This window comes from Orcinus orca, chromosome 1, assembly GCF_937001465.1.
Source record: "Orcinus orca chromosome 1, mOrcOrc1.1, whole genome shotgun sequence".
Lineage (NCBI taxonomy): Eukaryota > Metazoa > Chordata > Mammalia > Artiodactyla > Delphinidae > Orcinus > Orcinus orca.
Window position 1 is genome coordinate 178,167,601 of NC_064559.1, and position 18,711 is coordinate 178,186,311.

Sequence of the window (18,711 nt, forward strand, 5' to 3'; positions counted from 1 at the left end):
TAGTAGGAGGTGCCTAGCAGCATGATTATTCTGTTCCTTTTCTAGTAACCCAGATACATAGCAGTCTTAACCTGTACAGAGATTCAAGAAAGAGACTATAATAGTAGAAGCCATGGGTTCTCGTCCTGGATCTTCCACCGATTATTTATGCAACGTTTGACAAGGCAAAATCTCTCAGAGTCTCAGTCTCTTCATTTGTAAAGTGGCCTTGCCCTACTCATAAGATTTCTGGGATCTTAAGAAGTAAAATGTGAAGGCATTTTGATAACCTACAAGGACAATGTACAATTAAAACTAAAGCTTAGTAGAACAGAAGAGTGGCTAGTGATAGCACTCTGTTTTCAGAGAGGAAAGGGAAAAAAATGTTAATTAATTCAACAAATATTTACCAAATATCACTTATATGCCAAGCACTGTTCTATGCACTAAGGACTCAATGTTGACCACGACAGCCAGGTCCATGCTCTCATAGAACACACAGAGGAGGAATATGAGGACAAACAATAAACAAGTAAACAAGATAATTACAGATCATGATAAGTCACCTCTAAACAAGGTGACATGCTAGAGCAGGATGTAGGATTTTCCCTAACGTGGCACTTACTGATTGTCTCTCTGAAAAGGTAGGAAGGAGTTAGCCACATGGAAAGCCGGCGGAGGAGCATCCTGGACAAGGGAACTTTTCAGTACAAAGTTCCTAAAGAGGGAAAGTGCTTGAAGGGTTAGAGGATCTGAAAGACTGTATGATACACAAGACATTGTACATCAATGGTACAATGATGAAATTGGAGAGGCAGGCAGAGGCCAAGTTGCCGAGGGCATTAGAGGTCATGGTAAAGGTTTGGATTTTAAGTGCAATAAGAAGCCATTCAGAGGTTTTTTTGTTTTGTTTTTTAACATCTTTATTGGAGTATAATTGCTTTACAATGGTGTGTTAGTTTCTGCTTTATAAAAAAGTGATTCAGCTATACATGTACATATATCCCCATATCTCCTCCCTCTTGCATCTCCCTCCCACCCTCCCTAACCCACCCCTCTAGGTGGTCACAAAGTACTGAGCTGATCTCCCTGCGTTATGCGACTGCTTCTTACTAGCTATCTATTTTACATTTGCTGGTATATAAAAGTCCATGCCACTCTCTCACTTTGTCCCAGCTTACCCTTCCCCCTCTCCATGTCCTCAAGTCCAGCCTCAATATCTGAGTCTTTATTCCTGTTCTGCCCCTAGGTTCTTCATAAACATTTTTTTTCTTTAGATTTCATACATATGTGTTAGCAATACAGTATTTGTTTTTCTCTTTCTGACTTACTTCACTCTGTATGACAGACTCTAGGTCCATCTACCTCACTACAAATAACTCAATTTCATTTCTTTTTATGGCTGAGTAACATTCTATTGGATATATGTGCCACATCTTCTTTATCCATTCATCTGTCAATGGACACTTAGGTTGCTTCCATGTCCTGGCTATTGTAAACAGAGCTGCAATGAACATTGGGGTACGTGACTCTTTTTGAAGTATGGTTTTCTCAGGGTATATGCCCAGTAGTGGGATTGCTGGGTCATATGGTAGTTCTATTTTTAGTTTTTTAAGGAACCTCCATACTGTTCTCCATAGAGGCTGTATCAATTTACATTCCCACCAACAGTGCAAGAGGGTTCCCTTTTCTCCACACCCTCTCCAGCATTTATTGTTTGTAGATTTTTTAATGATGGCCATTCTGACTGGTGTGAGGTGATACTTCATTGTAGTTTTGATTTGCATTTCTGTAATGATTAGTGATATTCAGCATTCTTTCATGTGTTTGTTGGCAATCTGTATATCTACTGTCTATTTAGGTCTTCTGCCCATTTTTGGATTGGGTTGTTTTTTTGATATTGAGCTACATGAGCTGCTTGGAAATTTTGTACATTAATCCTTTGTCAGTTGCTTCATTTGCAAATATTTTCTCCCATTCTGAGAGTTGTCCTTTCGTGTTGTTTATGGTTTCCTTTGCCAAGCAAAAGCTTTAAGTTTCATTAGGTCTCATTTGTTTATTTTTGTTTTTATTTCTATTTCTCTACGAGGTGGGTCAAAAAGGATCTTGCTGTGATTTATGTCATAGAGTATTCTGCCTATGTTTTCCTCTAAGAGTTTTATAGTGTTTGGCCTTACATTTAGGTCTTTAATCCATTTGAGTTTATTTTTCTGTGTGGTGTTAGGGAGTGTTCTAAATTCATTCTTTTACATGTAGCTGTCCAGTTTTCCCAGCACCACTTATTGAAGAGGCTGTCTTTTCTCCATTGTATATTCTTGCCTCCTTTATCAAAAATAAGGTGACCATATGTTTATATCCTGTTGCACTGATCTATATTTCTGTTTTTATTTCTGTTTTTGTGCCAGTACCATACTGTCTTGATTACTGTAGCTTTGGAGCATAGCCTGAAGTCAGGGAGCCTGATTCCTCCAGCTCCGTTTTTCTTTCTCAAGATTGCTTTGGCTATTTGGGGTCTTTTGTGTTTCCATACAAATTGTGAAATTTTTTGTTCTAGTTCTGTGATAAATGCCATTGGTAGTTTGATAGGGATTGCATTGAATCTGTAGATTGCTTTGGGTAATATAGTCGTTTTCACAATGTTGTTTCTTCCAATCCAAGAACATGGTATATCTCTCCATCTGTTTGTATCATCTTTAATTTCTTTCATCAGTGTCTTATAGTTTTCTGCATACAGGTCTTTTGTCTTCTTAGGTAGGTTTATTCCTAGGTAGGTTTATTCCTAGATTTTTCATCATTAGTGTATAGGAATGCAACAGATTTCTATGCATTAATTTTGTACGCTGCTACTTTACCAAATTCATTGAATAGCTCTAGTAGTTTTCTGGTAGCGTCTTTAGGATTCTCTCTATATAGTATGTTATCTGCAAACAGTGACAGCTTTACTTCTTCTTTGCCAATTTGCATTTCTTTTTCTTCTCTAATTGCTGTGGCTAAAACTTCCAAACCTATTGAATAATCGTGGTGAGAGTGGGCAAACTTGTCTTGCTCCTGATCTTAGTGGAAATGGTTTCAGTTTTTCACCATTGAGAATGATGTTGGCTGTGGGTTTGTCATATATGGCCTTTATTATGTTAAGGTAAGTTCCTTCTATGCCTACTTTCTGGAGGGGTTTTATGATAAATGGCTGTTGAATTTTGTTGAAAGCTTTTTCTGCATCTATTGAGATGATCATATGATTTTTAGGCTTCAATTTCTTAATATGGTGTATCACATTGATTGATTTGTGTATATTGAAGAATCCTTGCATTCCTGGAATAAACCCCACTTGATCCTTTTAATGTGCTGTTGGATTCTGTTTGCTAGTATTTTGTTCAGGATTTTTGCATCTCTGTTCATCAGCGATATTGGCCTGTAGTTTTCTTTCTTTGTGAAATCTTTGTCTGGTTTTGGTATCAGGGTGATGGTGGCCTCGCAGAATGAGTTTGGGAGTGTTCCTCCCTCTGCTATATTTTGGAAGAGTTTGAGAAGGATAGGTGTTAGCTCTTCTATAACTGTTTGATAGAATTCACCTGTGAAGCCCTCTGATCCTGGGCTTCTGTTTGTTGGAAGATTTTAATCACAGTCTGAATTTCAGTGCTTGTGATTGGTCTGTTTATATTTTCTATTTCTTCCTGGTTCAGTCTCGGAAGGTTGCGCTTCTCTAAGAATTTGTCCATTTCTTCTAGGTTGTCCATTTTATTGGCATATAGTTGCTTGTAGTAATCTCTCATGATCCTTTGTATTTCTGCAGTGTCAGTTTTTACTCTCCTGTTTCATTTCTAATTCTATTGATTTGAGTCTTCTCCTTTTTTTCTTGATGAGTCTGGCTAATGGTTTATCAATTTTGTTTATCTTCTCAAAGAACCAGCTTTTAGTTTTATTGATGTTTGCTATCATTTTCTTCATTTCTTTTTCATTTGTTTCTGCTCTGTCTTTATGATTTCTTTCCTTCTGCTAACTTTGGGGATTTTTGTTCTTCTTTCTCTAATTGCTTTAGGTGTAAGGTTAGGTTGTTTATTTGAGATGTTTCTTGTTTCTTGGGGTAGGACTGTATTGCTATAAACTTCCCTCTTAGAACTGCTTTTGCTGCATCCCATAGGTTTTGGGTCATCGTGCTTTCATTGTCATTTGTTTCTAGGTATTTCTTGATTTCCCCTTTGATTTCTTCAGCGATCTCTTGGTTATTAAGTAGTGTATTGTTTAGCCTCCAAGTGTTTGTAATTTTTACAGATTTTTTTCCTGTAATTGATATCTAGTCTCATAGCCTTGTGATCAGAAAAGATACTTGATATGATTTCAATTTTCTTAAATTTACCAAGGCTTGATTTGTGACCCAAGATATGACTTATCCTGGAGAATGTTCCATGAGAACTTGAGAAGAAAGTGTATTCTGTTGTTTTTGTTTTTGGTTTTTTTAAATAAATTTATTTATTTATTTATTTTTGGCTGTGTTGGGTCTTCATTGCTGTGCACGGACTTCCTCTCATTGTGGTGAACGGGGGCCACTCTTTGTTGTGGTGCACGGGCTTCTCATTGCAGTGACTTCTCTTATCGCGGTGGCTTCTCTTGTTGCGGAGCATGGGCTCTAGGCTCGCGGGTTTCAGTTGCTGTGGCTCGAAGGCTCTAGAGTGCAGGCTCAGTAGTTGTGGCGCACAGGCTTAGTTGCTCCACAGCATATGGGATCTTCCCAGACCAGGGCTCAAACCCGTGTCTCCTGCATTGGCAGGCATATTCTTAACCACTGCGCCACCAGGGAAGCCCTTTCTGTTGTTTTTGGATGGAATGTCCTATAAATATCAATTAAGTCCATCTTGTTTAGTGTATCATTTAAAGCTTGTGTTTCCTTATTTATTTTCATTTTGGATGATCTGTCCATTGGTGAAAATGGGGTGTTAAAGTCCCCTACTATGATTGTGTTACTGTTGATTTCCCCTTTTATGGCTGTTAGCATTTGCCTTATGTACTGAGGTTCTCCTATGTTGGGTGCATAAATATTTACAATTGTTATATCTTCTTTTGGATTGAGCCCTTGATCATTATGTAGTGTCCTTCTTTGTCTCTTGTAATAGTCTTTATTTTAAAGTCTATTTTGTCTAATATGAGAATTGCTACTCCAGCTTTCTTTTAATTTGTATTTGCATGGTATATCTTTTTCCAACCCCTCACTTTCAGTCTGTACGAGTCCCTAGGTCTGAAGTGGGTCTTTTGTAGACAGCATATATATGGGTCTTTTTTGGTATCCATTCAGCCAGTCTACGTCTTTTGGTTGGAGCATTTAATCCATTTACATTTAAGGTAATTATCAATATGTATGTTCCTATTCCCATTTTCTTAATTGTTTTGGGTTTGTTATTGTAGGTCTTTTCCTTCTCTTGTGTTTCCTGCCTTAAGAAGTTCCTTTAGCATTTGTTGTAGAGCTGGTTTGGTAGTGCTGAATTTTCTTAGCTTTTGCTTGTCTGTAAAGATTTTAATTTCTCTGTCAAATCTGAATGAGATCCTGGCTGGGTAGAATAATCTTTCTTGTAGGTTCTTCCCTTTCATTACTTTAAATATGTCTTGCCACTCCCTTCTGGCTTGCAGAGCTTCTGTTGAAAGATCAGCTGTTAACCTCATGGGGATTCCCTTGTATGTTATATGTTGCTTTTCCCTTGCTGCTTTTAAAATTGTTTCTTTGTATTTAATTTTTGGTAGTTTGATTAATATGTGTCTTGGCGTGTTTCTCCTTGGATTGGTCCGGCATGGGACTCTCTGTGCTTCCTGGACTTGATTAACTATTTCCTTTCCCATATTAGGGAAGTTTTCAACTATAATCTCTTCAAATATTTTCTCAGTCCCTTTCTTTTTCTCTTCCTCTTCCGGTACCCCTATAATTCGAATGTTGGTGCATTTAATGCTGTCCAAGAGGTCCCTGAGACTGTCCTCAATTCTCTTCATTCTTTATTCTTTATTCTGCTCTGCAGTAGTTACTTCCACTACTTTATCTTCCAGGTCACTTATCTGTTCTTCACCTCAGTTATTCTGCTATTGATTCCTTCTAGAGAATTTTTAATTTCATTTATTGTGTTGTTCATCATTGTTTGTTTGCTCTTTAGTTCTTCTAGGTCCTTTTAAATGTTTCTTGTATTTTCTCCATTCTATTTACAAGATTTTGGATCATTTTTACTGTCATTATTCTGAATTCTTTTTCAGGTAGAATCATTTTTTAGGTCTGGTGGGTTTTTACCTTGCTCCTTCATCTGTGTGTTTCTCTGTGTTCTCATTTTGCTTAGCTTACTGTGTTTGGGGTCTCCTTTTTGCAGGCTGCAGGTTCGTAGTTCCTGTTGTTTTTGGTGTCTGTCACCAGTGGCTACAGTTGGTTCAGTGTGTTGTGTAGGCTTCCTGATGGAGGGGACTAGTGCCTATGTTCTGGTGGATGAGGCTGGATCTTGTGTTTCTGGTGGGCAGGTCCCTGTCTGGTGGTGTGTTTTGGGGTGTCTGTGACCTTATTATGATTTTAGGTAGGCTCTCTGCTAATGGGTGCCGTTGTGTTCCTGTCTTGCTAGTTGTTTGGCATAGGGTGTCCAGCACTGTAACTTGCTGGTGGTTGAGTGGAGGTGGGTCTTAGCGTTGAGATGGAGATCTCTGGAAGAGCATTCACCGTTTGGTATTACGCGGAGCTGGGAGGTCTCTGGTGGACAAATGTCCTATACTCGGCTCTCCCACCTCAGAGGCACAGGCCTGAAACTCACTTGGAGCCCCAGGACCCTGTCAGCCACACAGCTCAGAAGAAAAGGGAAAAAGAAAGAAATAAATAAAAAATAAAATAAAGTTATTAAAATAAAAAATAAAAATTATTAAAAATTAAAGAGTAATACAAAAAAGAAAAAAAAAAGAGAGAAGAGAGCAACCAAACTAAAAAACAAATCCACCAATGAAATCAAGTGCTAAGAACTATACTAAAAAAAAACCCTAAAGGAAAAAACCAGATAGACAGAACCCTGGGACAAATGGTAAAAGCAAAGCTATACAGACAAAATCACACAAAGAAGCATACACATACACACTCACAAAAAGAGAAAATGGAAAAAAAAAATATATCGTTGCTGCCAAAGTCCACCACCTCAATTTTGGGATGATTTGTTGTCTATTCAGGTATTCCACAGATGCAGGGTACATCAAGTTGACAGAAGATTTAATCTGCTGCTCCTGAGGCTGCTGGGAGAGATTTCCTTTTCTCTTCTTTGTTCACACAGCTCCTGAGGTTCAGCTTTGGATTTGGCCCCGCCTCTGCGTGTAGGTCACCTGAGGGCATGTATTCTTCGCTCAGAGGGGACGGGGTTAAAGGAGCAGCTGATTAGGGGGCTCTGGCTCACTCAGGCCGGGGGGAGGGAGGGGTACGGAGTGCAGGGCGAGCCTGCAGCGGCAGAGGCTGGCGTGACGTTGCACCAGCCTGAGGCGCACCGTGTGTTCTCTCAGGGAAGTTGTCCCTGGTTCACGGGACCCTGGCAGTGGCGGGCTGCACAGGCTCCCGGGAGGGGCAGTGTAGACAGTGACCTGTGCTCGCACACAGGCTTCTTGGTGGCTGCAGCAGCAGCCTTAGTGTTTCATGCCTATCTCTGCTGTCGGCGCTGATATCCGTGGCTCGCACCCGTCTCTGGAGCTCGTTTAGGCGGTGTTCTGAATCCCCTCTCCTCGCAAACCCCATTGTTTAATGGTCTCTTGCCTCTTGGGCAGGTCCAGACTTTTTCCCGGACTCCCTCCTGGCTAGCCGTGGTGCACTAGCCCCCTTCAGGCTGTGTTCATGCCGCCAACCCCAGTCCTCTCCCTGGGGTCTGACCTCCAAAGCCTGAGCCTCAGCTCCCAGCCCCTGCCCGCCCTGGCGGGTGAGCAGACAAGCCTCTCCAGCTGGTGAGTGCTGGTCGGCACCGATCCTCTGTGTGGGAATCTCTCCGCTTTGCCCTCTGCACCCCTGTTGCTGCGCTCTCCTCCGTGACTCTGAAGCTTCCCCCTGCCACCCCCCCCACCCCGTCTCCACCAGTGAAGGGGTTTCCTAGTGTGTGGAAACTTTTCCTCCTTCACAGCTCCGTCCCAGAGGTGCAGGTCCCGTCCCTATTCTTTTGTCTCTGTTTTTTCTTTTTTCTTTTGCCCTACCCAGGTACGTGGGGGAGTTTCTTGCCTTTTGGGAAGTCTGAGGTCTTCTGCCAGCATTCAGTAGGTGTTCTGTAGGAGTTGTTCCACATGTAGATGTATTTTTGATTTATTTGTGGGGAGGAAGGTGATCTCCACATCTTACTCTTCTGCCATCTTGAAGGTCTCCCATTGAGAGGTTTTTAAGAGAGGGAGTAATATTATTCAATTTGCATTCTTCAAAGACCACTTTGGCTGTTCTATAGAGAATGGACTGGGAAAGAGGTATAGAAGCAGGGAAGCCAGTTAGGAAGATATTGTGATAGTCCCAGTGAGTGATACCAGTGTCATGGAGTAGGGTAGTGGCAGTGGAAATATAGATAGAAATAGACAGATTAAATATTTTATATTTTCATCGTAGAACTGACAGGAGTTGTTTATGGGTTAGAAGTGGGTAGGAACCAATGATGACTCCTAGTTTTGGCTTAATCAACTGTGTGAATGGAGGAGCTATTCACTAAATGGATTGGGCTGGGGAAGGAATACTTTCTTTAGAGGAAGAGCAAAAATACGTTTGTGAAATGGATATAAACTCACTGTCGAATTAAACTGGAAATGGAAATCAACTTGAACATTCATCAAACAATTCTTGATAAAGATAGTAAGGATGCAATGAGATGGTAAATGGGAGCATATTAGAAAAAATAAAGCTCATTAAGGCATTAACATCAAGGGGAAGCTGCCAGCTGTTCTGGCCCAAGCTTCCTAATACAGCAAACCCAGGCTGAGTTCAGCTAAGCTCTGTAAGTTTGGGGCTGCCACTGGAAGTCCAACTCTGGCTTCAGCCTCAAGTACATAGTGGGAATAGTGGGAATTCCATTCATTCAAAACTTTTTGAGTATCTACTATGTGTCAGGTATTATTCTATACACTGGAGACAGTCCAGAACAAGACAGACTGGGGTTTCATTCTCCCTCCCATCTCACCTCCATGTTATGCATATACTGAGACTAAAGTCCCAAGCAATTCTTTAACTGCATAAAGCTCTTTTTCACAACAACTGACTTAGAAACCAAGTGTTCCAGCACCTTCTGGCCGTTGGGATATTTGTGACTATACCGTTTCCAAAGCAGATAAAGTAGTAACTTCTCCTGACTCAGGAGACTTGGGACCTCACCCAGTTCTGCCAATAACTTGCTAAGTGAATGACTGTGAGTGAAAGAGTCACTTTTGTTCTCTTGGTCTGAGACCTCTTCTGTGGAAAGAGAAGACTTAGCTAAATAAAGTGGTTCTCAAACTTATCTCAGCTGTGGACCCTTTCTCGAAGTAACATCTTACATAGAGCTCCACATATGAAACAGCTAAGAGTGGATCTTCGGCTGAATTGGGAGAAGGCTCACAGTCCCTCTCATCAGGCTCCCCTCATCTCCCAAGGTAGTTTCTGAGCCCCTCTCCCCAGAGAGCTCAAAGTTTAGAAGGTAGAAGTTTGAAAACCACTAGTTCAGATGATCTCCTGCAGGTCCCCCCTGTTCTAAGATTCCATTTCTCTATAACAAAAGCACTATAAACAGCAGAAAAACAAGACATAGTCCATTACCTTAAGGAGCTTAAAATCTAGTAGAGGAGATGTATTACAAGAATCAAGCAATTTGGCTTATTGAGCAGCTTCTATGTGCACGGGACCATGCTAGGTGTGCTGTGACACTTCCTACTTCTCTTCAGTTGAAGATTCTGGCTCATAGCATTCTGGCATCTTCTTCACCCCAAGTCCTGCCATTATCCTGGAAGATTCCAAGGTCCATATAGATCACCCACCAATGCTTTGACATCTCACTTCCTCAGTCTCCTTATCTCCAGTTACCTTGTCATCTCTCCCACTTTGCCAATTACTTGCATAACCACACTAAGGGTTGTATCATCAATAACTGCTTCTCTTCTGAAATACTAGAATTAGGCATTTGGATTCCAGCTTTTCCTTTTTACATAATTTGTTCTCAGTGCAATCATAAATACCTTAAATTCCTTGTCCAGCTCCCTTTACTTGCTTCTTTATCCAATGCAGAGTCTACAGAGTTCATTATTTTAATCACTGTCCAAATAAAATATTCAATTCTCTTGCCCCATTTTCCTTCCACTCCATTTTTGTGGCAGAACCTCAACCCTGGATAAATTCAACTGTCTTCTCATGTCTATACTAAATGTTGCTAAACATAAATTCAGGGTCTCTGGCCTTGACTGGACCCTCCACAGTCAGCTTTCCTTTCCATTCCAGCTCTCCCCAGTCAGATTTCTTTTCCTTTCTCCACAGTGATTATTTCAAACTTTTTCACTCTCTTGCAAACTCTGATATTTCTATTCCTCTCCGACTTTCAGCAGATGACTTTGCTTCCTGCTTCACAGAGGACACAAAAACCATTGAACAAGTCCTTTGGTTTCCTGTCAAGTTAAAAACCCATTTGGATCTCTGTCCATCCTCCCTTTCTTCCTCCCGATACAATGGACAAAGTGGCCTACCTCCTCACTAAGGCTAGCTGTTTTCTGATTTTCTGAGTCCTAAACCTGCCCATTTGGGGACTCTTTCCCACCAGTATTTAAACATACACAAATTTCCTCTTAGCTTGGCTCCATAATCTTTTCTCCTCTTCACAAACAAACTTTTTGGAAAGCGTTATCTACACTCACCATTTTCACATCCTCATCTCTCACGCCCTCCGCAATTCACTCCCATTCACCATCCCATGGGATGGGATCTAGGAAACAATCTGTTTTCTGCCCTTCATTGGAACTACTCTTCTTAAAGACTCCAACCATCTTCTTGTTGCTAAATTCAGCAGTCACTTTTTATCCATTATTTTGTTTGACTCATTGGCAGTACCTGACACTCTTGACTACTCCTTTCTTCTTGAAATACTCTTTAGCCTGTCTTCTGTAACACACACTCTCCTGACTTTTCTCCTACTTCCCTGGCTGTTTTGTCCCAGTTTCCTGTTGGGAGCACTCCTTTTGTCCACATAGAGAGGTTTACCTTAGGTTTCTGCCTTTGAGTGTTTTTATCAACCAACATATGGGAACATCTTATCCATCTTACCATCTACTTATTGATGATTCTCAAATTTATCTCCAGCCCAGGCCTCCAAACTCATAAATCCAACTGTTTGTTGAACATCCACACATGGCTATTCCAAAGACACTCCGAAGTCACTGTCTCAAAAGCTGAACTCCTCTCTCTGGTTTGACACCATCAAACCAGAAAATTAAGTCTTCCTTAACCTGTTCTCATACTCAAACCTCTGCCTATAGTACCTTCTTCCTCACTTCCTATACTCATTAATCCCTGAGTCCTGTTGACTCTGTCTCCTCTCAATTCCATCCTCACAAACACCATTACAATAACAGCCTCCTAACTGGTCTTGCTACCTTCGTTCTGGTACCAATCATCTACTTTCCACACAGCAGGCAGAGTGATTTTCCTAAAGCACAAATCTGTTTGTGTCTCTCCCATGTTACTAAACCCTGAAGGAGTTTCTTATTGTCCAAAATCCCTAGTGCTGACATTCATGTTCCTTCATGGTCAGGTCCTTGACTACCTCCTCATTTTCATCATCTCCTTCTTCATTTCCTCTCTTCACACTCTAGGCTATAGCAGCATTGAGGTCACTTTTAGTTCCTCAAACAAATCGGCTTTTTCTTGCACATGTCTATCTCCCCTGAAAACTATTCTCCCATCTTTTTCCTTGGCCCTTAAATTCTCATACTTTAGGACTCAATTTAACTTGTCACCTCCTTTAAGAATATTTTTTGGTTCATTAGCCTAGACCAGAACCCCTCCTTTGTGCTCCCATAGTATCCAATACTCCCTTGTTTAACTGTTTATCTTCCCCCATCAGGCAATATGGACCCTAAGGATAGGACCTGTGTCTTATTTTGTAGCTTCAGTATCTACCTACAGTACCTGGCACATGGTAGATATGCAATATATTGCTGAATGTGATTGTGTAATGGATCTGTGATAAGGGGGGCTGGGAAGTAGGGCACAGAAGATAAGCAAGCAGGGAAACATTATGAGAAAAGGACAGAGGAAAACATATGGCAGATATGTAGACTTCATTTCTCAGTCCCAGTGATGGGAAGCAGTTTGGACCAAGTCATGGAAACAGGTGGCAGCAAGGACTTCTTTACTTGAAGTCCAGTGTCTTCTTCATGGCAAGGTTCTCCACCTCCAAATGAATTCACAGCCTTGCTCCCTGGGGCAAGTATCTCTGCCAATTATCCCAAATCAGCTGAGTGGATTTTTGTCAGCTTTGATTATTAATGTCAAATTTTTCTCTGAAAAGCGTTCAGATTGGCCATTTCATCTCCAGTGACACTTACTTAGTCTAGACTACTATCTCTTCATTTGTGGCGAATATCCAGATTAACTGGTCTGTCTTTCCTCTCCAGTTCATCTCATGCAGAGTTACTGGACTATCTCCCTCAAAAGCCCTATAACACTATTCTTGTGCTCAAAACTAGACTTTCTCCCCCATACAACAAACCTGTATGTTGTGACCTAGCTTCTTGGCTCTTTGCTCCTGTGACAACTATTACACCTGTTCTCCACTATCTCTCCAGTATCTCTTCCCACTTCTGCAACTAGGTTTCATGACTGCGAATCTTGGACTTAGAGCTCACTCTAAACTTAAAACCAGTTTTTAAGAGGGCATAAAATTCAGGGGCCCCAAACTGGCAAAACAATCTCTTCTATTTTAGAACATTTACAAAGATAAAAATTTGGCTACACCTAGGCAATATTTTCTCAGTTCACTGAGAAGGTATCCTTTAATATGGTATATAAGTAAAAACTGACATCTATTGTTTCCATTGGATGATCTATTTCTAGGTTTTTGCCCAGACAAAATTTGATTGCATCTATTAGTATTTGTGCCAAAACACAGTAATGCATTTGTCTAAGTCTCAAAAGTTTCTGTGTAAGATACTTTTGGTGGAAAAGTAGAAATACAAGAGTTAGAGGGCAAGATTAACAACAGCAGCAAAAAAGGAAGAAAGAAAGAAAAAGAAAGGAAGGAAGGAAGGAAGGAAGAAAATTCTCAAAACAATTATCAGACATAATGTTAAATAAAAATAGCAAAAAACAAACCTCTCTGCAAAGTATAGTCTTAATTATTTAAAAAATACATATATATGTATGTATACAGAAAAAAGACAAGAAAGAAAAATAAGGAGATTAACATCTCTCCCTGGGGGGAATTATGGGTTATTATAATCTCCTTATACTTTTCCATGCTTTCCAGATTTTCTAAAAAAGCATGTATTTATTTTTAAAAGCAGGAAAAATAGTTTAAAAATGTAATAACATACCAAAAAACAAACTTTCTGGGGAGTTCTTAGAACTAAGTTTTCTATGCACATCATTTGGAAATAAATGTCAAATTTTTATAATAATCAAGCCAAATAAAATGTACCCCCTAAATAATTAAAGTGATATGGGATTTTCTCAATTTACCAGAGCTCCTCTCTCTCTTCCTTTGGGCTTTGAATCTCTACTTCCAAAATCGGTACTTTAAACACAAGATATTTACAAATATTTTCAGTTGTAATTAAATTAGCAGCTGCAGTTTTTCTTTCTACAGTAAAATGATTTAATTGCTCAAATTCTTCTGAAAGCTTCAAGACCTGTAAAGTTAAGTGAAAAGACAGATATTCTATTTTGAATATTTTTATGCATGCCTGTGAAAAAAGTGTATTGATTCCATTAAACGCTTAAATAATTATTGGTTTAAATAATATAAATTGACATCCAAATTGAAGTCTTATTCCAATTTCACAATTTGTAGTTGTTACATAATCTAATACATTTTTACCATAGGCACAAGAGTGTGTAAGTCTATGGTTTTAAAAAAAGGGGATATTTTTGGTCTCTGGGATTGGCTTCCCAGAGTGCTGTTTAGGGTTTCGTTCTATCTTTTAACAAGCAAAAAGATGTAATACTCTATTAGAGCTTTTACATTATTATCACATATTTTTGTTCTCAAGTTTTGAGTGTACTTCATTGATTCATAAAAGCAATAATAAACTACTGCAAGAAAACATTAAAAAGAATATTAGTTATGCATTACAGAGAACATATTTCTTCCAGTCTGCTCCTATTGGTTTGGAAACACGTGAACATATAAGGGCTCCCAGACTATCGTAGTGATTCTCAAACTTTAGTGAATAAGAGCGTCACCTGAGGAGTTAAAAGAATGTGGTCTCACATCGCCACCCCACTCCTGAGATTCAGATCAGTGGTCTGGGCTGGGAAATGGGAATTTGCATTTCAAATAAGTCTCCCAGGTAATTCTGATGCAAGTGGATGCTTTGAGAATCACTGCTCTGCTGTGTGGTTTGGCAAAACATTTGTTCAGGTTTTTGTTTTGTTTTGTTCTTTGACAAACAGATTCCTTTCCTCAAAGATTGCTCTTTATATCTTCATATAAAATGAAAGAATGCCTCCAGAAGGCGGTAGAAAGGATGGATGGGGGACAGTTCCAAGAATGGAAGATGAATCCCTCTCCAAGTATCGCACGAAGATAGACAAAAACCTGCCTGACTCTCATTCTGAGCCTCTCTGAAAATGCAAAGTTTTTATAGTTACTATGTTTGATTATAAGAACACAATGGATTTAATTCTAAAGATCAATTTAGGTTACTTAAAGGAATCCTTTTGGTCTCCTAGGCCTTTTTAACTTTCTGAAGAAAAATTACAGTGTGTGATATGGGTTATAATCCCATAAATCCATATAATCTTATAGGGACTATAACCTCTCCAGGGAGAAGATTGGTTTTACACTGGACCTTAGGAGGTGGGAAGATACAGATAGGTGAAGAAGAGACTATAGCATATTTTAAGCATGATCAGTATGGTCAAAGGTATAGTGTGGAACTGAGTATGGAGTATTTGTGCAGAAGCGAGGAGGATGGTCTTACTGGAGTAGAGGCTACAAGATGAGGAGCGAGGAAATAAGATTGAGGGGGAGGGATCAGATTATGAAGGGACCTGAAAGACAAGAACTTCCTTAATGAGCTTGCATTATTTTTGTAAGCAGGATAACAGATTCCAAAATGCTACTTAATCACTGATTTTTATAGTCATTGTAAAAATTTAAACATTAAAAATAGTAAATGTTAGTTTCTTAAGAAGGAAAGAAAGCCAAACAGAATTTAGACTTGATGTTCTAGCAAACTGAGAATTGCTGAAGGTTTCTGAAGAGGAAGGTGACTTTGACACTAAGTGCTTTCTAGGTATTCTGGATTCTCACAGGACAAAGTTGGTGGATATCGTAGGTGGGCAGCTTTGCTCTTTATCATAAGACCTTTCACGGCACAGATGCTGTGCAACAGGACCAACTCTGTTCCACAGGCTCCTCCCTACCAAAATTTTATCCTGGTTACATAGCTCAGTCTCATAATCAGCCATATTCAAGTACCATAAAGTATTCAGTTGACTGTTCCACTTTACGTGTGAGGCCCTAGAGTAAGGAGGACAGAGCTTAGGCTGAGAATCACCAGGCAACTTGGTAGTTGTTTAATATCCCGAGTCTGGTGTTTGTTTCTGTAAACTGAGGAAGCTGGCCTACATGAACACACCCCTTTCCAGCCCACATAAAACCACAGCCTATAAAACAGGGGCTTTAGTAAATACATAAAATACAATTTTTTTAAGCCACTCTTAGCAAGACTACCTTTAAGTCTAAAGCACTCTATGTTCTAAAGAGAAACTGGAATACAACTAAAGAATCAAACCTTCAAAATTGAAACTTTTAATGAGTAAAATTTTGATGGAAACAGAATACATATAGTCTCAAAGTACCTCCCCACAAAATATTTATTAATTGCAAAGGGAACAGGAATAACTTTACAGTGGAGAAATCTGGCAGAGAGTACCATACCCAAAGTAAATAGAACAAAAGGATATCCTTTTGTCTTCTGATACAATGCACTGAGAAGGATATAACATCACTTATGTAGTATTCCTGCCAAAATTATGTAACCTAAATTATATTGTGAGGAAACATGAGAAAAATCCAAATTGAGGGACATTCTTCAAAATAAATGATTTGTACTCTTCAAAAATAGCAAAGTCATGAACAACAAAGAATGAGGAACTGTTGCAGATTCAAGGAGCTTTCGAGATGTGACAATGAAATGCAATGTACAGTCCTGGATTGGACCTTGGACTAGGAAAAAAAAATGTCCTTTTGCTATACAGTGGGACAATTAGTAAAATTTGAATACAAGCTGTCAATTAGATAATAGTACTATATTAATATTAATTTCCTGATTTTGAGACTTGTACTGTGATAAAAAGATGTCACTGTTTTTAGCAAACATACATGGAAACATTTAGGGGTAAAGGAGTATTATGTCTCTACTCTCTGAGGGTAGGAAAAGTATGTGTGTGTGTGTGTGTGTGTGTGTGTGTGTGTGTGCGCGTGTGCGTGTGTGTGTGTGTGTGATGCAAGAGAGAGAGGCTGATAAAGCAAATGCGGTACCGTGTTAACATTGGGAGGGGTAAAAGTATATGGAAAGTCTTTATACTATTTTGCAACTTTTCTGTAAGTCTGAAATTATTTCAAAATAAAAAGTCTTTTAAAAGAGAGGGAGAGAAAACCAGATTACCAGGACAGTGATCTGGATCTCTGGTTTTATACTGTATTCTTCTCATTTCATTTCATTCTCTATGTTAAGTTTTCTGATGATATATTGAAAGACAAGATCCTTCAGCTGTACATTGTGATGAAAACTCATCTTGCTGACAAGGTCCCAAAAACAAAGCTTAGATGTAGGATGTGCCCTACATATCTATCCTCCCAGGCAGCGAACCCTATTTGCTGGACCTTTCCCTCCTTAGGTCACAGACTATTTGATCTATGTCCCAATCCCTCAGCAACTTACTCCCTGACTTCAGGGTAACAACTTCATATAGGATAAATTTGGCCTTGATTTAGTCCTCCACTTCACATGTGGTATTAAAATATAACTCAATATATTTTAACTGTTGTGTTCAAGCCTTTAGTCCTTCCTACCATTTTAATCAACATCAAGAGAGTGACTGAGGAAGGGAATTTTTCAACCAGGAGTTGATGATAACCTCATAGGTAGGACTCTAGAAATTACACTACTGGCAGTCTCTCCATTTAGTGTTGGACTAACCCTCATCTGGTAGTGCCGTTTTATACATGGGGAATGAATTGGGGTTGGGACATTTAAACATTTTCTGAATTCTAAGTATAAGCCTAATTTTCAGTATAATTGGGAAAGATGCTTTGATTCTAAGCCTTTAAAGTTGGAGACATTTTAGTAAACCTCTGTTTTTGCATTTTTTACTGTGGTAAAATATAAAAAAACATAACATTTACCATCTTAGCCTTTTTTTTTTTGCAGTACGTGGGCCTCTCACTGTTGTGGCCTCTCCCGTTGCGAAGCACAGGCTCCGGACGCGCAGGCTCAGCGGCCATGGCTCACGGGCCCAGCTGCTCCGCGGCATGTGGGATCTTCCCGGACCGGGGCACGAACCCACGTCCCCTGCATCGGCAGGCGGACTCCCAACCACCGCGCCACCAGGGAAGCCCATCTGAACCATTTTTAAGTGTGCAGTTCAGTGGTATTAAATACATCCACATTGTTGTGCATCCATCACCACCATCCACTCCCATAACTTTTTTCATTTTGTAAAACAAACTCTACACCTATTAAATAACTCCCCAAGTTTTCCCTCCACATAGCTCCTGGCAACCAGCATTCTACTTTCTGTCTCTATGATTTTGACTACTCTAAGTATCTCATATAAGTGGAATCAAATAGTATTTGTCTTTTTGTGCCTGGCTTATTTCACTTAGCATAATGTACTCAAGGTTCATCCATGTTGTAGCATATTGCAGAAATACCTTTTTTTTTTAAAGGCTGAATAATATTCCATTGCATGTATATACCACATTTTGCTTCATCATTCATTCATTGATGGACGCTTGGGTTGCTTCCACATTTTAGCTATTGTGAATAAAGCTGCTATGAATATGTGTGTACAAATATCTGTTCAAGTCTCTGCTTTCAATTCTTTTGCATATATACCCAGAAGTAGAATTGCTGGCTTATACGATAGTTCTATTTTTGAGTTCACCTTTTACATTATAATATGTGCTTTAAAAACTAAGCCATTGGTTGGCTTATTTAAAGTAAAAAATTTATAGATTAATCCTAAGAGTGAAGTACTGGCTGAAGTCTGAATAGTTATTCTGAAATACAGCTTGATTTATAATCCACACTATAAGGCAATTTATTCTATAATAATAAAAGAAGCTCCAATTTCTGAGTTATCTTTTACTGAAATTAGTTTCCTTTTATCTTATCCTCATAAAAGATACGTCATACATCAAACATTTAAATACGTAATAATTTAGTCTCACCTTTGTTTCTAATTCAGAATTCTCTCTTTGTAGCAGGTCATACGCTATTAAAAAATGGTCTCTGTCTTCTTCTGCCCCTGGAAGACTTTGAATTTCATTATAAAGGCATATAAGTTCTGACTGTGATTTTTGCAATTCCTGA

At 39.3% G+C, this 18,711-nt stretch overlaps 1 protein-coding gene across 6 annotated transcripts in view; it reads right to left on the minus strand.

The window, feature by feature from the left end:
- Window positions 1–18,711, minus strand: part of CCDC30 (coiled-coil domain containing 30) — a 169,115-nt gene that overhangs the window by 67,655 nt on the left and 82,749 nt on the right. Inside the window, exons 6-7 of one of the 6 annotated variants that reach the window (XM_004266716.3) lie at window positions 18,570–18,707; window positions 13,628–13,797 (exon numbers count right to left, since the gene is read on the minus strand). The exons of the other annotated variants lie outside the window; for them this stretch is intronic. Coding sequence (XP_004266764.3) covers window positions 13,628–13,797; window positions 18,570–18,707 — 308 coding nt within the window. The remainder of the gene's footprint in view (window positions 1–13,627; window positions 13,798–18,569; window positions 18,708–18,711) is intronic. 6 annotated transcript variants of the gene reach the window in all.